The sequence below is a fragment of the Phaenicophaeus curvirostris genome, chromosome 21, assembly GCF_032191515.1.
Source record: "Phaenicophaeus curvirostris isolate KB17595 chromosome 21, BPBGC_Pcur_1.0, whole genome shotgun sequence".
NCBI classification, from domain to species: Eukaryota; Metazoa; Chordata; class Aves; order Cuculiformes; family Cuculidae; genus Phaenicophaeus; species Phaenicophaeus curvirostris.
Window position 1 is genome coordinate 7,326,810 of NC_091412.1, and position 21,903 is coordinate 7,348,712.

The 21,903-nt window shown below is 42.4% G+C and overlaps 1 protein-coding gene across 3 annotated transcripts; it reads right to left on the reverse strand.

Moving 5' to 3' along the window:
* Window positions 1-2,079: 2,079 nt before the first annotated feature.
* Window positions 2,080-19,975, reverse strand: GGNBP2 (gametogenetin binding protein 2). Of its 3 annotated transcripts, XM_069873731.1 has the most exons (14): window positions 19,884-19,975; window positions 19,035-19,156; window positions 15,149-15,229; window positions 13,628-13,881; window positions 12,541-12,639; window positions 9,413-9,526; window positions 7,541-7,750; window positions 6,380-6,554; window positions 4,668-4,862; window positions 4,019-4,169; window positions 3,716-3,841; window positions 3,483-3,634; window positions 3,027-3,275; window positions 2,080-2,315 (listed from the first exon to the last, which is right to left on the reverse strand). In XM_069873731.1, the coding sequence occupies exons 2-14, from the start codon at window positions 19,125-19,127 to the stop codon at window positions 2,112-2,114; spliced, it is 2,103 nt and encodes a 700-aa protein (XP_069729832.1). In that variant the 5' UTR covers window positions 19,128-19,156; window positions 19,884-19,975; the 3' UTR covers window positions 2,080-2,111. The 3 variants fall into 3 exon arrangements, with proteins under 3 accessions (XP_069729832.1, XP_069729831.1, XP_069729834.1); XM_069873730.1 differs by lacking the exon at window positions 19,884-19,975 and having other exon boundaries at window positions 7,547-7,750; window positions 19,035-19,268; XM_069873733.1 differs by lacking the exon at window positions 19,884-19,975.
* Between the last annotated feature and the right edge of the window lie 1,928 nt (window positions 19,976-21,903).

The window sequence follows — 21,903 nt, forward strand, 5'->3', positions numbered from 1 at the left end:
GAGCCCGCCGCTCTCCGCTGGCCACGCCCCCCGCGTAACCTCCTCGTCCAATGATCACGGCCCGTTCCCGCCCGAGGCCACGCCCCCAGCCGTCAGTCACTGCTGTGGCCACGCCCCCTCCGCCTTGCATGCACCGAGTGTGCGAGGGCTCAGCCCGGCGGGGGGGAAAGGGGAGCGGGGTTTGTACCCCTTGGGATTGAGTGTTTGCTCCCCAGACTGTCCCCAGGGAGCAGGGCGAGGCCCACAGCCCAAGGGTAGAAAGATGAAATGCTGTTAAATGATTTTTTTCACTTTAAAATACACTATGTCACCTGGGAAATTAACAGAGAAGGTCTGGTTTAAGTAAATAAATAGCTCCTTAGCACAAAGTGGATACATTAATCCCCCTTTTCTCTTCACCCATCACATCAGCTGCATTGCAACCCTGGGTTACTGGGTACCCATTTCCCCAGACCTACAGCCAGAAGAAGGATGCTCTAATATTTCACATAGAACTCACAAAGCATCCCAAACCACAACTGTTAAGCTGTGTATCGAATATGGAGGGAAAAAAATAAGCTAAAACTGATTCAAGAATATATTTTCACACCTGAACTTGTAAAATACCTATAAACTAAACAAGTGCGGTGGGCATTAGCAGAGCAAAATCTCCTTTAAATATGAAGGTTATACGGTGGCTTGTGTTTAATTATGAAGACATTTGTATCTTGATTTCAATTTGCATACTTAATTTTTAATTCCTGCATTTTTTTAAACTACATTTGTACTACCGATCACCTGTGCCTCTAGGTACCCACATGTAACAGCTCCCAGCTGCGATGGGGCACAGCCCTACCCCTGCCTCCAGTCTTTTTTAAGAAAAAACCAATTTAAAAGGCTACTGTCCCACATCCCGTATCTTCACCACTCGTCAAATCAGCCTCTCACAAACAAGCCATGCTATTAGACACCATGTCTCCAACCACAGGATATGCAAAGTCACTCCTGTCTGGTCCTCCGAACCGAGCTCATTATTCCATTAAACATCAACATGTGTTGCAAGCCCGCTTTTTGCTGGATTAAGTTCTGATGGGCTCCAGCAAAAGCTTTAAAGTCAGCCTTGTCAGTGGAGAAAGAAAAGGAGTGCAGTCTCCTAACTCATTTGCATCACATCTTGATTAAACACTGAATTAACCCCTCAAAAAAGGTACAGGCCGCACACTCTCAACAGATTCGGTACCACCACCAAACCAAACACGCTGCCCTGTAGCACAGCAGCCATATCAAGATTTATACAGCGCGTCCAGAGCACCATGCTGATTAGAGACATCTCCGACAGCTCTGCAGCACTCCGTGCCACGCTGAGGTATTATCCGAGATCCTGGAAGCAGAACAGCCACTCGCTGCTGAGAGGCACCAGCCAGGTTGGGCACCATGCCACAGGGACACAGCTGGGGATCACGGACCCTGCTTGTTTGGCAGGAACACAAATATCTCTAAAGCACCTGTCAGCAGAGAAGCCCAGAGCCTGCTGTGCCTGTTTTAGCTAGCACCACAGGAGGACCTGAACTTTTCCCACTCACCCTACACCTACATCCACAAAGATACAGACTGCAGTGACAGCCAGAACCGAGACTGCAGGGAGGGAAGGCTTAAAGTAGAAACATCTACACCAACTTTTACTATGCATATTAATAAATATTCTTTATTTAAATTTTGCACATTGCGCTTTAACATATTACATCCAAAACATTTTGCAAATGGATGTCTACTTTGTAAAATCTCATATTCAGCTCCTTGTCATTCTGTACAGAATTATAGGTACAACATTACTTTGCCACTAGTTTGCTTTTTGTAAGTCTCACAGTAAGAGAAACATTTAATGAAAAGAGATGGCTTAAATTATGAGAGGCTTGCACAGCTACTCAACTAAAGATACAAGCCTGAAGAAAGAACAAAATTAATGAAATCACCTCCACCAGCCTCCCAAAAAAAAAAACCCAAGAAAAAAAAAAGAATCACATTAATTTAAGATAAAATTTTGCCGTAAGTCGCTAAATTAAGTTTTTGAAACAGAAGGCGCAGTAGTCATCTTGAGAATTTCAGTGAAAGACAGAGCTATTTTATTGTATTTAATTTGCTCCAGCCGTTGTCAACCAGCCGTTACAAATGGGCCCCTTGTGATCATTTAAGCGGCAGTATTTATTAAATTTCTCCTTCAGATGCTGTCGGTATTGTTCTCTATTGCTGTAAAAAGACTTGTTGTTTGCCATAAAGGACTGTATTTCGTCTTGTGAGATAAACATTTCCTCATCAGAAGTGCATTCAGACTCATCCTACAAAGGAAAACAGGCATTTAAGAACTCAAGCGTTGCCTTTCTTGTGCAGAACACCCGCCTTGCAATTGTACACACTGGGTACAGCTGCTCTGAAGAAAGATGTGGCCCTCGTGTCACAACACCGCAAGGCTTAGCTGGCTAATCCAGTCACCTGATTCACACACAATGCGCTGCTATTTTTTGGGTAAGAGGCAGCCGATACAGTCACAAAATCCACCAGAATAAGCATCAGAGCCTTAGCACGCTGCCATGGAAAGAGGGTGGCTTTTAGCAGCGGTCAACAAGAAAAAAAAGAAAAGAAAAAAGGATGTAAAGCAAGCAGGAGAAGGGAAGGAAAGGGAGAAACAAGAAAGTTGTCCAAGGAGCCTGTAGTGGGAAGTAATATTTGAGGCATGAAGGCAGCAATAATGCACACTTCTTTTTCTGGAATAATACAACCCTTGACGATGAATACTTATAATACAAGTTCTGTCGCTAGCATTCCAGTCACAGGCAATTTCTCCTCCTCTGCAAAGCATCCGAGTTACATACTTCATGGACAACACGCAAAAGCAAACAAACACTGGGAGGGTTAAGCTATGAACCCTGTCTTCAGCTATGTTCTCTCTTGTAACCATTCTTCACTGAGATCTGAGCTCTAACCCCTATCCTCAATCCCAAGAATTTAAAGCAGCATGCTAAAACCCCAAATTCAAAGTGGTTACTTACAAGGAGTTCCACTAAGCTCTTGGCACCTTTTCCAGTGTCGGGAACAAGTGACATTTCTGTAGGTTCTGCAAATTGTGACACATTTTTCATGTGCTCAAACCAAGGCAACTGCTGCCCACTTTTTTCTGAGCTACAGCAGCTTTCAGTGTGTGTGTCTTTGGTCTTGTCGCGATGAAACTCTCTGTGCATGATATTTCCTGAGGTCTCTCTGTTACCCGGATCTGCCATACAGCTCCCAAGTTTCTGAATCTAAAATTAAAAACAGACCATAATTTACTACCAGCAGTGTTAAACCCCAAACATTCTCAGTTTCAGATGGAAGCGGGATGGAAAGAGGAAAGAAAGTTCAATAAGAGGGCAGGGACATGTTTTTTAAAACATGTATGCCTGGGGAAATACTTTTAAAAGCACATGTATGCAATTCAATAGGCAGTCTGGGATAGCTATGTTTCTTACATGATCGTTCTCACACTTCAAAGTTTTACTTTTCTTTTTCTTCTTTTTGTTTTTGCCTTTTGTATTATTCTCTTCCGAATTAGCCCAACATTCCACGCAGCTATCTCCATCCTCCTCTTTGTCATCACAGCGATGGACACATGAATCATCACCTGCAAAAGACAGGGAATTCTCTTCTCAGACACATTAAGTTTCGTATACCCTACCCAGTATTACATTCTTACCAAACCTACCATTCTCATCATGGTTGCAAATGCCTTCGGTGCAGGCCACATCTGATCCCTCTCGAGATCCTGTTTCACTGCCCTCCATGCTAGACGAATAGCCGCAATCACTACCGTTACAATGTGGAGATAAACCTGAGACAAGGTGAAAAGTCATGGTAATCTAGAATAGCTGCTGCATATTCTTTAGTTATCCCTCCAACAAGAAAATTCTTTAAAAAAACCTCTATTTTTTGAAATAACATCTGAGCAGTGTTTACCCCACAAATGGTCCACACTTTTTAAAATTAAGAATAATCATGTTTAACATACCTTTCTTCATTTTAGGTGAACCTAATAGGGTACCACTACCAGGACAGGTGCAAGAAGTGCTTTCATTAGTGACAATTACTTCTACACAGTTGTTAGCTTCTTCAGTGCTACCACAGGCTTTGCAACTACTTTCCATGAAGTTCGCATTTTCCTTAAAACAGAACCAAACAATTAATGCTTGCAAGTACTGAAAGTCACTCAGCCAGCTTCCTTTTAAAAGATACTCTATCCATAAGGAAAAAAACCCGCACAGCTGCACTGGTAACAGCCACAGCATTGCTTACAATTCTTCAGAAGCACAAGACAATTCAAAACCCCCAAAAAGCCCACTTTCCCCACAGGAATGCAATCTCCAAGTCAGCCATTAAGGTCATCAAGAGATCCGGAATAATAGCCACACTTACTCGGTCAGTTAAGGCTTTCCCCTCTCAAAAAATTCAGTGATAATTGTCTGCAGCTAGCCTTTGAATTCCCATGTTCTAAGGGATCTTTAAGAAATTCCACTAGCAATCAAAAACTTACTCTCAAAACTGAAATACAGTAAAATCCTCAAGAATTCTAACATGGAACAGTGAGCTGGTGAAGGAAGTACCAAATTAGAAATCTAGTTATTTAACACCAGCAGAAAGCCATTGCTATCGATCTTTACCTTCACTTGATTTATTTCCTTCTCTTCTGTTGCCTGCAAGGGAGCAGGGATCTCACACACACACTTATTTTTCCGTCTGTTCTTTCGTTTTTGGCGCTTCTTCTCTTGTTTAAGCTCTCGCACTCTTTCTTCTTCTGAAAATTCTTCACAGAGCTGTTCCAATCGACTAATACCCTGCACTTTTTCCACAGCCATCTGTTTATAAGAGGTTAGATCTATTTATAGATGTTAACACAATGCAAGCTTTTACATTTATAGGAGAGGAGGAGGAAAACAGCTGGTAAGTACTTATAATAAAGTCATAGTAACCATCGACTATAGACGAAAAAAGCCTATCTAGATTTAGTCACTAAACTCAGATTACTGGGCAAGATGTACGTACGGGGGAGCACTGTGTTTAACTTATCGCCCGCATTCACAATTTTCAGTAAAAAGTTAAGGACCTGAATGCATTTCTGGATCTGCATCAGAATGCATCTGAATGCATTCTGGTACCTACATGGTAGATACTCTGATCACTTAACACAGCAGCACAAAGAACCATATGAGAACTACTGGTACAGAATTCCTGCAGTTCTTTGTCTAGTATAACCACTGAAAAATCTAAGCAATTTTCTAGGCAGTCCAATTTTTCAAGAGTAAACATATCCCAAAATAGAGTAAGTATCTAAACACGTTCCTTAATACTGAATTTATAAGAAATATAATGGTACATCTACATAGGAAGCTACATTAGTACAGTTAAACTAGTAAAATATTCTGGATAAATGCTCCCACAGAAGCAAAAATAAACTGACAAGGTAGGTTTTTTTCAGATCACTCTGGGAACTCCTTAAATCAAAATGAGACATCATCCTCCCACTCACCTCAGGAAAGGACTCATAAAATAGAAAAGCTTTGTACTTCAAATTCATAGCCACCTTTGCAAACCAGTGTAGCTACCCAAGTTTTACAATGTAAATGTGTTTTCAATCCTATACTTCACTTGATTTAAAAAAAAAAACAAACAAAACATCAAGACAAAATCTGACAAAAATGCCACAGCACACCCAATGCCATTTTCATAGAAAAAACTCCAAGAACTAGATTAAGGCCCCCTATGATCCTTCCTATTCTAATTTTGTTCCTCCTTCTCTGAGGCTGTCACTGTTTTTAGAGACAATAGTCACTATGGCCAGGAGATAAACCAGAAACCACTTATGTCATACCAAAGGAGAAGGATATCATTGACATACATTAAAGGAACCACACAGAATTCTGTTCAAAGTTCAAGATCCCACAGGGTTACAGAGTGCACTTGGAACACAATGATTGCAGGAGTTAGCAGTTGCGCTGGTAACTAAAAAAAACACATCCTCTTTTTTCACTAATAAGCCAAAGCTCTTGTAGCCAGAGCTACTTGAAATGCTATCAGGTAGCAACACCTTCACAGTAAACTACAAACAAAAGATCCAGCATATTGTAACATGCAGCGTGGAAAGTGAAAGCAAGCCTCAATCTTTTATGTTTCAGTAGACTTCACATCAGAATACAATGCAGTTGTGCTATGCATTGATAGTAAACAACCACTGCCTGCAGCAAACAGGGATTGAATGCAGCAACCCTTGAAGCTCCTTCCAGATCAAGGTATAGTAGAACGCAGTAAAATAATTTTAGTGAAAATGCACACAGTTACAATTCAAATACAAGTTAAGACGATATTTGATTTTTACCTCAAAGCTTTTGCGTAAAGCATCCACACCAAGGTAAAAAAGCATTTGCCACGTTTGTTCCTCAGCCCGCAACTTTTGCCAGATTCGGTGCAATCTTTCATAAAGGTGAATACCCAGGCAGGTCAAAACTTCTTCTTGGGCTATATCTATTGTCTTAGCGTGCCTTTCTCTTCGTCTAAAGGAAGAGTTGAACCAAAGTACAGTATTGTTAAAGCAGCTGGAAGTCTACCAAGAGATCAAAGCAGTTCAGTGATGTGTTTTCTGCAGGTACAACTGAAGATATGTTTGCACAAACAGCTTTTTAAATCAAGTTCTGCTGTGCTGCATGCAGATGCAAAATAGAAAGGACCAGGTCAAAACCACCACTGCTCTCCTGACATGCTAATCAGTACACAGCACTATTCAGCTGTCCTCTGCCTTCCCACCTGTGACTCCCTCAGGAGTTACCTCACCAGCCTCTGTTTGTTGAGGGATCAGCAGAGTTTTAATGCCAAAGAGATGCAGCCATTCTTTTGCATCTTAAAATTTGTATTTAGTTTACAGCTAATATTTCAGCTTCCTAGACATTTGTGTCAGATAACTGAAGCTGAATAAACACACGTAGAAGCTTATGCGTTACTTATGATACAAAGTAAAACTATTTCAGTGCTCATCTATCTATCATCTGTTGAAGAAAAATCATTATAAAGGATTTGCACTCCTAATCAAACAGCTATGATTGAGCTCAAAAGATATTGAGCTTGGAAGTTTATTTTTCTTTGGAAACAGGTTCAGAAATTACTACAACATACAAATGGTGATGAAACTAAACCAAACATTCAGCATTTGGTAAAACTGCCAACCAAGGTCCCCTTTCTATTTCGCATATTTTGAACACCTCAATGGAAAAGCAGGCAGCCCTAGTGAGTGAGCAAATTAACTAGAAGACAACTGACAATTTCTTTCAGTCTTGCCTTCAGAGTTAAAAGCACTTTCAAGTCAAAAGCATACATGAAATCTTCACCACTTTGAAGCACTATCTTGAAAGTTTACTTCAATATGAATATTTACATTCAGAAGTTTATTATGCAGCAAGGAGGCAAAAATAACTTTGGCAAAATACATTCAATATTAAAATAAAGAAGCAAAGCGCTAGATAGCCCACTCTAGCAAATTACATACTCATACCCTCCTGCGAACTCTGGTTCAGCTCGACCCAATAGGTGTGCGATGAAATCTGTTTCGCAGCACACATGTATATGACGTTCATGGGGACAGCAGCGCAAACCCTCATAAAGTGCAGCACAGTAGCCCTTCTCTTTGCTGCAATCTAGCTCACCAATAAGAATATTGTATGCCCGGAGAACTTTATTTTTGCAGTCAGTGCAAAACCTGTGGTAACAAAGAACACAACAAAACTGAATTCTTATTCAAGCAGAAATTTAGAACCGCTTAATCTAAGTTATAACGTACTGAGCTATTCAATAGTGCATGCTATATTTAAACTAGGTCACACTAAGGTTTATGTTACTTCAAAAGGTAAAATAGCAAGAGTTTGGATGCAAGCCACCTAAGTTCACTATATGTATTACACTACCTATCATATCTTACAAGCCTGGATATCAACTTTCATGCTTCAAGGTATAAATCAAGCTAATTATTAACATGAAGAAATTCCTATATGGATGTGCAATTTCATATTCATTCAGAGCTCAGAAATCTAACAGTGAACAAGTCGAATCATTAGTGCAAGCCAGGACAAAATTCCTCTCACGTAACACACCCCAAGTTACTTCATACCAATTATTTAAAGTATACTCGAGTGATAAGCAATAAAAAAAAAAAGCTTCCTCTTGCTGCTGTGTAAGAGTGATGTTTCCACTACAAGCACCTTTAAACACATGCTGAATGATTAGATTACTGCACAGATAGCCAAACAAGATTTATTTATAACACAACGTATTCAATTTAAACACATGATAGCTCAGAGAATTAGTATGAAAAACATAGTTATGAAGTCTGTAATAATTAAAAGACAACCAAATTAATCTCATTCTATTTTATAAGAGGAGTAATCTTCGAGAAGCTACAAATCTTCTTTCTGTATTACTCTAAAAATTCAAGCTAGACAAGCTGCTCACATTCCAGCTTTCAGCTCTGAAAGCTGGCTCTCTATGCCATCTCTGGATGGTGTTTTTCCCCTTCTGAGTTTATCCAGTCATTTGACAACACTAAGTCAAACATATTTTGATGTTTGATAGAACTATAACTGGCTAGCTTCTGCAGCCACAGGAAAGAAAACAGTAATATTGCAGGTTAGCATCAGGACCGCTGCCAACACCATGTTTAATGTCACAGGAGATTAAAGTTATTTTGTTTCCAAAGTGTTATTTCCACTCCACCACCACCCCCGCACCCATCTGTGCCCCCACAGTTTGTCTCAGAACCTTGAGACTACTGGAAATTAAAACTTTTTAATCAGCACAGTGGCTACCGTACACATGGAACAGTAATTTATGGGCCTATTTTCCCCCTGCAAGAGAGACCCAAGAGCACTAGCACTATTAAGTCCTAAACAACTGCTTTAAAATAACAGTTACAAGTAACACCATGACTACAATCTGCTTCTATTGGTGTAGCTGACATATTTTAAAGTTGCACTTGCTCGCTGAAAGCCTGAAAGAAGGCATAGTCCCAAACAGAGAACGCTACTTGTGAAAGATTGTTCTAATACATGAAGGTGTAAAAATTTATTCCTAACTGAAAAAAAAGATGAGTAGCTATGACTTCATCTAAGTTCTCTGCATTATCCTTGCCTAAAATAACTGGCAAAACACAAAGGCTGTTTCACCATCTTAGTCTCATCTACTGTCACAATGCAGCACGGCAAGGTCCACTATCAGCAAAAAGCTCGGATCTGAAGCTTTAGAAGGCTACAGCAAGAATCCTGCTCACTTTTAAACACTGTGTGAGCTCTACGTCTGGTTTGATTCACAAAAAAAAGCTGCACATCTTCCTCAAAATGAAGGGAGGGGGTGTTTTCTTTTAACATACCTGTGTTTTCGTAGATAGGTTTCTAGTGTTTCTAAGAGACAACTAGAGTCAATTAAAACTACTTCATCCCTGCATTCTTGGGACATGAGCTCCCACACATCCATCCAACAACCCCTGAAAAAAAAAATAATCAGAAGAAACAAAGACTGTATATCATCCTGCTAGAGGATTAATAAAAAAAGCAAAATAAAGCATCGTTAGTTAGTACCTGACAGGTCCCTGGAAAGGCCCAAAGTGGAAAGTGATGCTACACTTGCTCTTTTCCTTCCTTCTCTCTTCTCTGTTTTTCTTAACTGCACTTAATCTCCCTTTACTGATTGTGCTACTGCTTTCTTCAATGACACACAGCATTAAAAAACATTTTATTTAAACTTATACCACATATATTACAAACTAGTTATTTTTCCTAAACATAATGCTATGAAAATGCTACCACTTTCCTTAATTTACTTCAAATCCTTTATACACCTTAATACTTTATACACCTTAACTTCCAGTAAAGTTAGGATCAAACGTGAGAAAGATTTTGCTGTCTGTGTTTACAAAACCAGACTCATAATGACATTTTAAATACAGGTGAAAGCAGGAGTAATTTTTCACAATATTACCTGAAGTATAAACATACACAAGTTCTAATACTTCTGCCAGATTAAATTTCATGTGAAAACTTACTAGAAAACAAAACAACAAAACAAAAGGAAAACCCCTGAGCTTCCCCACATTTACCACTGTAAGAACTCATAGAACAACTCACACTGAATTTCCAAATTTGTTAAAAAAAACACTTTATAACACACGTTTGGATATGCTAAAAGCACACTTATAGAGGAAAAACCAAACTTTAAATAGCAAGTCATGTTTATTTAAAGGCTTGTCTACACTTGACATTTTATCAGTACAGCCGTTTCTGTTTAAGCTCACATATGGACACAACAGAGCTGGGAAACAGGGGAAGAAGCACTCAAATTTAATAATTAGCTCCTCAAGAGTATTTATGTATGCTGTTATCTAGTTTGTCAGATCATACAGCTTGCATTTATGAGAGGTTAAAATGCTCCTTAGCCCCAAATAGAGCCAAGTAGCCATAAACTAGGCACACTGAAACCAAGGACGTCAGGTAACCTCAAGTGGTATTAACTAGTTACGTAACTTGTGTAATTAAAAACACAATCACAATTTGAAGCCTTTCTTGTGTGTATAAAATCCTTAACAGATACAACTCATCTGGAGAAGTTTCTTGTGATGAAGTCAGGCAGAAGCTCAAAGTCCTTAAGTAAAATTTGGCCTGCAAGACATTCTATTTGACACCCCCGTGTCTTGGCTGTTCCCATATTTGCTTCCACTCACAGTACGTTTACTTAGAGAAATATCGGTACTGATACACCCTGATCATTTCTGCAGTGTAACAAACGGGTATCGACTGAGCAAGCAGAGTCAAGCCATGTTCCTTTAGCAAACGACACTGACTGTCCCCAAGACGTCTTATCAAATAAAGCCGAAAGCTTTACTTGCAGTATACTAAAATACAGCTCTTCCACATATTCCCTCTTAACCTGCCAACATTCCAAATACTACAGAGATTTATTCCAGCATGAACTGAGGAAATAAAAGCAGCATTTTTCTCTCTATTCATTCCATTTCAGAATTGTTCTGCCTTACCAAAACAGTAAACACAGGTTCCATGATATATGTTCTTACACAGCAAAGATTAACCTGACTAAAAGCCAAGCAAAAAAATTAACACTTTGAATATGCCTTATTTTTTAAAAATATGCCTCTTTACCCTTATGATCTTTTGCTTGTGCAATATAACCTTTAAACTAATTATATGAAAAGGCTGTAACCAAAATACAATAGAAGATAATGATTAGCTACCACTATTCTAAGCAAAAATCAAGTGTCAAATTCCATGTGCCGGGCGTCTCAGGGGATTTATCTAAACCCAAAGAGACCCAAATCTAGAGAGAAAAACACATGTCCAGTAACTGGAAACCATGAACAAGCTTTCACAGGTTGGACACTTAACCAGAAGAACACAACCGACTAAAAAAAGGTCCTGAACACTCCAACTGAGCATACTGGTATAATTTATTGTAGTTAACCAGCTGGAATAAACCATTTTAACTTCAAGACAGAGGCCTATATGCATCTTTTTCACCAGTGTATTTAAAACATGCTGTCATATTTTGAGAAAATGCATTTTACAGAGTTGTAGTTGTAACCCCACAATCCAACCACAATAAAGCCCTTTATTAACAGTTGTGCAAGGCATTTTTAATAATCCCAAGCAAAATGATTTATATTTGTTTAGCATGTGCCCTTTCATCTCAGCGTGAAAAAAACTGCTGATCAATTATTTCACAGTGTAGAGCACAAAAACCAGTTTGCCTTTGCAGAGCATTGTTTACATCACAATACAGAAGCCATCCATGCCCTGAGCAGGCTATATTCCAAGTTATGTCAGATGAGATATGAAAAACACAGAGTGCAGTAGTCTGTAATGGCCAAGGTGGGTTTTCGCAACAGGTTTTGAAACTAAGCATGGATCCGTTTATTAGAAACAAACAAAACAACCTACCACTAACTAAGAGACCAAAAGCCAAGAAGCCAAAATGGAACAGGAAGGACTAAGAAGCAAGTTTTGGGAAACAGCTGGCTTGATACAGTAGCCTTAAACTTGATCTGAAAGCATCACCAGGCGCCACAGGGTGCAGGGACAACTCCCACACTGAGAAGGAGGCACAGATCTTGCACTAAGAGGGCAGGAGACCATAGAGAACTACATGTATGCAACCAATAAACTATGAGCAAGAGCAGTGGGGGTAGGATTGAACATCCCACTGATAAAACTGCCACTACTGCTTCACAAACAAGGGCTCACTACCTTCTTGCAAAAACCCCCAGAGAAAGGCTCACGTCCTACCACACACAATGCCCAAACTCCCAAGTACCTCTGCTCTTCTTGTGTACAACTGTTTGAGTCTACCATAACCCAAGTAGCTTGGAGATAATTACTCTGACAAACAGATAACATAAGAATTGGTCTCTGTGCTTAAAATAAATTAGCATCAATGCTTTGGTCCCTTAAAATATTTTAGTTTGATTGTGCACATTAAACATAAACTTACCCCAAAGGTTTTGGTTTGTGTGTGTCCAGGGAGTGTAATTGACATCTCTTGTTCTTCTTACTTTTGGGAATTGCATCAATCATATCATTCAACTTGGACCTATGGAAAAAAAACATAACTTAGTATTCTGAAAACATGGTTATCCAGATAAATTTAAGAGGGATTGATTCAGCTCCTATATCAGAAACATGTAAGCTAATGAACATTACACCTAAAACTTTCTTCCTGTCCCCCACTTTTACTTCTTACAACATACAATCCTGCAATACACAAGTAAAGTACAGATTTTACCGACAAATCCTAGTAAGCAAGAAAAAGAGATCCCACCTCCAAAAAGCCTTTGCATAACTTGGCAAATAACAGACCTCAAGCAATGACACCCATTTCAAAAATGTAGGGAATCACTAAGACCACGTTATCAAGTTACACTCTCCTACCCTCCAAATCTCAATATCCCAGTCCTGCCCTAACCTCTCCTACTTCTCACTGTCCTGCTAACTGGAGCAAGAATATAATGAGCTGAAGCCAACTGGAAGGCAAAGGCACACTGTGGTGAGCAGTCACTGTTTGCTCTGCTGACAGCTGAGAAACAAATGGCACTGAGACTGAGGTTATTTACTGTGCTAGCCAAACCGAGAAGGTTTCACTCTCTCAATGTTACCTTTCTACCCAAGAGTGGAAAGTTGGTTTGGATATTTTTCTTTGCAGGGGATGGTGAGGCTGTTAATTTTTCTTTTATTTTATTTTTCACGTGCAAAGTAGCAGGGCGAAGAAACACTCTTCCAGAGACAGTGAAAAATCCACAATGCCTATTGCAGATTAATGATTGAACATTTTAATGTTGGTATCTTTCAACTACATCATGGCAACGTAACTGATGATATGAAAGACCAGGTCTTTTGGGTTCGTTTTTCCCAGTTTAGGCAAGAACTGGTTTAAAATGACAAGCGTGTACTGTAAATTTTACACTTGCAACCATTCGGTATCACCACCAAGAAAGCTGCAAAGCCAAATGCACAGAGAGTAGGTTTCCTTTTCCCCAGATTATTAAGAGAGTAGTTCCAAGATAGCTACGGGTCTAACTTACCCATGCACATAAAACAGTGTATAAAGCTTCTTTGCATCAGTCATACAGCTTCGAGTTACAGAAAGAACCCCATTTGGCCCTACTGCTAGGGGCTCCAGCGCTGGATTTCCAGATTCAACAAGCTGAGAAAACAGACGTTCCACGCTACGACGACAGCCGACACATGGGACGAGCTGAGAAAGTGCACTCAAAACTTCGCGTGATGTCACCATCATGGCAATATTTAGATCCTGCTGTTTAAGCATGCTATGTCTCTAAAAGAGCAAGAAAAAAATAATTAAATAAATAAAAAACACATCTTAAACTGTTCAAGATTGCTTTGCCTTCAGCAGCACTTCCTTATCAAAACACACCCATGGAAACTGTACGCAGTGCTCAGAGCTACACTTGCATTATCACTACTTCCAGCACTTTCCAACAATCTGTAAAAGCAGAGTCCTGTCAGTGTCTTAACTTTCATTTTTCCCCAGTAATATAAAGCGTGGCTTTGTAAGCATATTTGTATCTGTACAGGGAATGTTTTGCCACAATGGTATTTTCTCTGTTATTGTCAGATCACACTCCTAATATAGAAATGACTTGTCACAACTCCTGGGGAAAGAAAGAAAAGACCATGTAACATAGTGAAACTGATCAATCGCATGGAACGTGCCAATACTGAAAAAAGAAAATATTTTCAGTTCATTTTATGTAATACACATCATGAAAAGTAAAGCTATTATCAGATAACATTTAAGGTTTGTGCTCTTAAAGGCAGGCACATTAAATAATCTGACAAGTGATATCACTCTGCCATAATCCTCTTTCCTGTAATTAATAGCACTAGTCACAGCAACAGCAGGAATGAGCTATTTTCACAACACAGTTACACTTTATATGCAGCACATATCTGAACTGCTGCTGTCAAACCACAAGTGAAGTTCAAGCTGCATATCAGCAAACCGGCCCGGCCCTTTTGACATCAAGTGGCACCACTTTTAGTTGCTACAGCACTATAGTTATTTGCCAGAAAGTTAGCAGGTAAGTTTCTATTATTGTAGCTTCAGGGGTACCACAAACCTGTTTCACTATTTGACTACATATCATCTATAAACTAGCACATTAATTTTATCTTGGTTTGGTACTAATCGTTAAGAACTCCATCTTAAGCAATGCACACTTCCACTTCAAAAGGGAGTTCAAAAGCATTAAGAAAGAAAACCTAAATGAGTTTAGAAACTGTAGTTTCCATTACGCATAAACTGGCACTGGCCAGAAGATGCATCGTTTTTACAAGTTTTCAATTCTGACTAGATAAGCAGCAATTGCCTCATGACAAGACAACAGTGCACAAATGCTGTGAAATACAGAAAATAAATGCACCCAGTGGGCTTGAGTAGCAATTTTTACTGGCCTATAGGTGCTGACATGTCTTTTCAGTCAGGCCAGGAGTAATAACCTCCTAGAGAAGCGAAAGCATGAACCTAAGGAAAGCAAGATCTGATATGTGTCCACCTTAAAAAAACAGAAGGATGTATTTACCTGAATGAACTGTTTTAATTGTGCACCATTATTCTGGTGTCCATCAAGGTTTAGCACATTATCCGGAAATTCCATCACCATCTATACAAGAGAGGTAAAAAACAGAACAGCTTTTAGAAAAAAAAAAGTCAAACATAGTTTATTTTACTTTCTTGGGGCAAACAAGACAAAGTATATTGAATGCTTATTATTTACACTTAACTATTGGAAGCTTGAGAAAGTATTAAAGTAAGAGCCTAAGATAGGGAATGTTTTAGCAAAAAAAAAAAAAATGTTTCACTAATATAATGTTCTGGAAGCAGTTCACAAATGGCAACTCTTAAATAGCTGTTATAGAGAAAGCAAAAGTTGCTAAGTGGAACATCAAGATTTATATTACACAGTCTACAGAACCTGAGACCCTGTTTCAACCAAAAAAAAAAATTTACTTCAACACACTGAGATGCAAACTTAGCCAACAGTCTAACTCAATTTATAAAGCTAAGAAAAAAACAGTCAAAACAGTTTAATGACTGAGGCAACTCCTTCAAAGGCTAATTTAAAACCGTATTAACCCAACAAGGTACTCCAAGGTATACTTTGTTTTGTATGAGTGCAGCTGCAACTCCCAAGAGGCTCAAAGTAAAATGTTAAGCCTACAGAATAATGTGATTACTCATAAGTAATTAATAATACTTATTTTCAAATTACTCAGTAACACAGAAGGCACTTTCTCGGGGAGGGGTAGAAATCAGTAAAATAATTTTCAGTCAAAAATCCAACTTTACAACCATGGAGAGAAATTAAACTAAGCAGAAAAATTAGAGCATATTAACCAGCTTTGGTTAATAACTCTAGTATCAATTCACACCAAGTGAAATTGCTCAATTTATCCTTTTTCCTCCTTCCACCTTCCCTCAATTACCTAGCAAAGACCAAATTCCCTGCTCTCTTCATAAATGCTGACACTGCCTCCACAGAACTCATACAGTTACTTCTGCAGGCACTCAACACTGCTCCAAAATAAACACCTATTCTCTAAGACCAGAACACAAGGCAATATGTTGATGCCAGGTGTGCTTGAACTAGAACATTAGTCCAGTTGCCTTCTCTCTGGGAAGAACAGCGTCACAAGCAGTGCCAGTTCTAACCCCTCATGCATTTCTTTCCCAGTTTCTCTTGCTCCTGACCCATACACACTAAGCAGCAGCACAAGTGTTTTCTGCAGAATTAATCAAATCAGCAATGTAAGAAACCTGTTTCTGTGGCAAATGAACTACATGCAAAAGCGAAAGCTCTATCTGCTAACACCAGAGAAGAGATCTGCATATTTTTTTCCCCCTCATCTTCATCTCTCCCTATCAGACAACACCCTTAGGTGTTCTGTACAACAGAATGAAATTATCAAAGACTAAATTAACTCATGTATCTGATTAAGTGGTTAAATATCAACCACCATCATACCCTGAACTGGAAGAAAAAATTCCCGTAACACCACATCAAATGGAATGCCTTCTAGAAATTGTAAACGCTGCTTAAGAAATGGAAAGGGTTAAGTGTTTAAACTTCCTTTAATTTCTAGTTGAGCCACAAGAAACAGGAAAGTGTGAGAGTGAGCAATTCACGTAGAGGAGCACTGTCACATTGCACCTAAGCACTCTTCTATGCTACTACAAAGCAATGTTACAAGCTTGAGAGCATCTTAGACCATTCTGTCACTATTTTTCAACCACTAATTGACTATTTCTAGATTTAAGGCATAGATTAAGTCTTCCAGCTGACCTAACAGTAACGAAGCAGTCCCATTATTTTCAAAATCTGAGTTTTCAAACAGGTCAACAGAAACCAGTTACTATCAATGAACACCACTGCTTTTCAAAGGCAACCCTGCAGATGTAAAATTATGTTTCAAAGACAACTGCATGTGTTGCAATAGCTCTCATTAAGAATTTAAAGCATAAATTATAGAAGACTGAGGCAAGGAAGCTAGAAGTTCCTTTACTTGCTTCTGCAGATTTACTTAATAAAAGCCTCCAGAAACCACCCAGAAATCTGAGTACTTTATAACAACAATACCAGAGAGGAAAATAAATGGACTCGAGATAAGATTTCTTCATGGTGAGGATGACTTGCACTTGCACAAATGCCTTTCATCCAGATGGATACCAAGCTGATTTATAGCTATAGGAACCTCTTCAAGCATGAGTACATCTTGCTTCTGGTGTAAAAAGCAGGACAGCGGACACATAATGCAACTGCACAAAGTTTGGGCCTGGCATTAAATTCTGGAACTAAACCACAAATGGAATTTTAGGTCAGTTGAAGTCATCTACCCAGCGCCTGGTACAGTACTCTCTCTCACCCTATTAAACGCAACAAAGGTAATGAGCACAGCGAGTCTTCTGCCTGACACAGTATTTTCACTAGGGAGTCCAGGGGCGGCGGGGGGGGAAGAGAGAACCAAATCTTAAAACTACATGGGGAATTGAGGGGCAAAGAATTGAGGTGGCCAAGACACCTCAAAATCACAAACTTACACTATTCCTACAAAGCGCTGGGTTTTCCAGGTAACCAGCCGCTCTGGAAGAGCTAGATATTGCCTTGGACAGCTTAAGGGGAAACTTTGCCTAATGCATAAGTGCAGTTAGCCAAATGACAAAGTAAAGGCAAAAAATAGGGATATTCGGTAATTCAATAATACGCCATCATTTAAAGCGTTCAAAACTAAACCACAGCAAATGTTCTTTCTTTAAATGCAGCAGAACCAGATAGGATTGGGATATATAATCTTTAACAGTGGGATGGATGGTTAACAGCTTGTCTGAAGAAACTCAATTGTCTTGTTCTGGAAGATGGAAGAGATTACGTTACAAAGTTGATCACGTTAACTGGTACAAGTCAGGCATTCTCCTGTACTAAAAGATGAGATTAGGAATTTAAAGCATATGTATTTCACACCCTTTAAAGTAACAGTTATTATCACACCACTGACAACAACAAAAATCAAATACGAATAACCAAGACACCAAATTACACTAAATCCAATTTAATTTTCAATCCAACATTTTCACGTTAAGAATTAAAACACAGGACAACTGCCTACTTCCAATCTTTTTTTCCCATTTGCTCTGTGTTCACCTGCAATGCAATTTCTGAGCCTTCCTCTAGAAGCATGAGAAAGAAAAGAGACAGGAGAGCCTCCAAGCTGCCTTTACTTCTTTTTCCCACTGAATCTTCTGGAAATGGCAAAAACCCCATGTTTTTCAACCAAGGATAACAGAACACAACGGAAACACTCCCATACTTGTTGCTGCAGACACAGCAGCACATTACTACAGCCTTGACAACACTGACTTTACTTTACTTTAGCTCTTTTTCCCACTGAACCTTTGGGAACTGGCAAAACCTTCACATTTTTCAATAGATGATAACATAACACAACTGCAACTTGCAGATTTGTTGCAGCAGACATTGCAGCATGTTACTACAACTTAGACAACACTGACTAAGTCAAAACTTTCAAAAACACCTTTAGCTTTATCCTGCCTACTTAAAAGCATAATTACCTAGTTGCAAACCTGGGTTTTAAGGTTAATACGGCTCCCTCCCGTTAAAAAAAACAAGGGCTTCGCACCACATTTGGCGTTCGGCACCGAAACACACTTGTCACTCGAAAACAAGTTACTCGCAGGCCCCAACACAGCAATAACTTACTTATTATGCGGTTTGCACGCTCTCAGAGCCGGGAATCAGATAAAAAAGTTGCCACACGAAGCTGCGCAAACCCCAAAGCGCTGCAAACTCCCAGAGGCGAAGGCTGCAAGGAGCCCGGGAGGCCCGGCCGGAGCCGAGGCCCGGCCTGGGAATCGCACCCCGGGGCTCGGCCAGGGCGGGCGCGGGTACTCACCGTGAGGGTGTCATCGATGTAGAGGGGAATCTGCCTCTTCTCGAACGGGAATTCCTCCTCGCCGTCTCTGCAAACGGCCACCAGCCGCGCCATCGCCGCCGCTCTCGCCGCTTCCTCCCCGCCTGCGAGCAGCCGGACCCGGGCAGGTAAACGCCCGCCCCGCTCTCCCGCCGCACTTTCGCCACCCCGGGAGCCAGCCTGCTTTACCCCATCGCCCGATTCACCACGCCGGGCGCCCGCTCTCGGAACGGACTCATAAAAATACATCTATATATGTGCGTGTGTATATTTATATATATACGGGCCGGGAACAGGGGAGGTGGGCAGGCTGAGAAATGCGACAGAACATGGAAGAAAGGGAGGGGACGGCGGGGAGGAGCGCACCCGGGCCTCCCCCAGGCACAGCCCGGGGATGGAGCCCGCGAACCCCGCTCCGCCCGGCCCCGAGCGGGGGCTGCGGCGGCTCCGCTGCCCTGCCCTGCCCTGGGAGGGAGAGGGGCCGCCTCGTCCTCAGCCCCGGGCGGGCCGCAGCCGCGGGGAGGGGGGACCCTAACGCCCGAGGGGAGGGGGACCCCCCGCGGGAAGAAGGGGAGGGGTCCCCAGTATCCTGAGGGAGGGGGAGCCCCCGCGGGAAGAAGGGGAGGGGGTTCCCGGGGTCACAAGTGGAAGGGTCCCTAATACCCCAGGGGAGGGGGAACCGCCGGGGAAACAAGTGGAAGGGCGCCCGCTGCCCGAGCCCCAGCGCCGGGAGCGGCTGCAGCGCGGGGGCCGGGCCGCCCGCTCCCCCCCGGCCCCGCTCGGAGGCGCCGCTTTCCCCCGCCCCGTTCCCAGCCCCGGTGGGGCCTTTACCGGCTGCTCGGCGGCCCGGGCGCTGTGACAGACGGGAGCTCGGCCACAGAGCCGCCTCCTCCCTCTCCCCGGGCCCCGGGGCCGCCCCGCCCTCCTCTCGCGAGACACCGGGGCCACCGCCCGTTACCGGGCGTGATCGGCCTGGGGGGGAGGGGGCGGCTCCTCGGGGCTTCCCCGCCCTCCAGGGGAACGGGGGGCGCTGGGGCCGGGCTCGGTGGGTGAGGGTGGTTGGGTCTGGGTGTGGGGGGGTCTCACGGAGAGCGCTTAGGTTGGGAGAGACTTTTGAGAGCATCGAGCAGGAGAAGCGGCTGAGAGAGCTGGGGGTGTGGAGTCTGGAGAAGAGGAGGCTGAGGGGAGACCTCATTGCTCTCTCCAACTACCTGAAAGGAGGTTGTGGAGAGGAGGGAGCTGGGCTCTTCTCCGCAGTGACAGGGGACAGGACGAGAGGGAATGGCCTCAAGCTCCACCAGGGGAGGGTCAGGCTGGACATTAGGAAAGAATTTTTCACAGAAAGGGTCATTGGGCACTGGCAGAGGCTGCCCAGGGAGGGGGTTGAGTCACCTTCCCTGGAGGGGTTTAAGGGACGGGTGGATGAGGCGCTGAGGGACATGGTTTAGTGTTTGATGGGAATGGTTGGACTCGATGATCCTGTGGGTGTTTTCCAACCTGGTGATTCTGTGAGCCCAGCCATCCCTGCCCACTGCTAAACCAGCCCTGAGAGCCTCGCCTACCTACCTGTGAAACACCCCCAGCGATGGGGACTCGGCCACCCCCCCTGCGCAGCCTCTGCTGGGGCCTGAGAACCCCACAAAGGGAAGAAAGTTTTCCTGATGTCCAGTCTGAACCTCCCCTGGTGGAGCTTGAGGCCATTCCCTCTCGTCCTGTCCCCTGTCACTTGGGAGAAGAGCCCAGCTCCCTCCTCTCCACAACCTCTTTTCAGGTAGTTGTAGAGAGCAATGAGGTCTCCCCTCAGCCTCCTCTTCTCCAGGCTAAACACCCCCAGCTCTCTCAGCCATTCCTCATAAGACTTGTTCTCCAGCCCCTTCACCAGCTTCGTTGCTCTTCTCTGGACACACTCCAGGACCACAATGACTTTCTTGTAGTGAGGGACCCAAAACTGAACACAGGATTAGGGCCAGGCTGGATGGGGCCTTGGGTAACCTGATCTAGTGGGATGTTCCTGCCCATGGCAGGGTCTGTGAAACTAGATGATCTTTAAGGTCCCTTCCAACCCTAACTATTCTATGATTCAAGGTGTGGTCTCACTAGTGCTGGATAGAGGGGCAGAATTGCTTCCCTGGACCTGCTGGCCATGCTGGTTCTGATACAAGCTAAGATGCTATTGGCTTTCTTGGCCACCTGGGCCCATTGCTGGCTCATGTTCAGTTGGATGTCAACCAACTACATTGCAAAGGCGAAGATTTAGATTAGACATTAGGAAGAAATTCTTCACAATAGGGGTGGTGAGGCACTGGCCCAGGTCGCCCAGAGCAGTCGTAGCTGCCCCATCCCTGGTGGTGTTCAAGGCCAGGCTGGATGGGGCTTTGAGCAACCTGATCCAGTGGGAGATGTCCCTGTCCATGGCAGGAGGTTGGAACTGGATGGGCTTGAAGGTCCCTTCCAACCCAACCCATTCTGTGATTCTACTCTATGATTCTATCAGAGCCCCATGTGGAAGTGGCCCTGACGCAGGTTTTGGTCTCAGTGCAGCCAAGCGTAGAGCAAGTATAAGGTAACAAAAATGCTCCAGACATCAAAGTGCAGCCCCAGACCTCCCTCCACTGTTACCTGCCCAGTGAGGCAGGCTCTGATTGTGCAGTCTCTAACTTGTGGCTGTTGGCTTCTGCAGCACACTGGTGCAACAAGTGAATCATTAGGGCTGGAAAAGATCTCTAAGATCATCAAGTCCAACAGTCAGCACACCACCGTGCCTACTAAACCATGTCCTGTAGTGCCATATCTACATGTTTTTTGAACGGTGACTCTACCACTTCCCTGGGCAGCTTGTCCCAATGCTTCA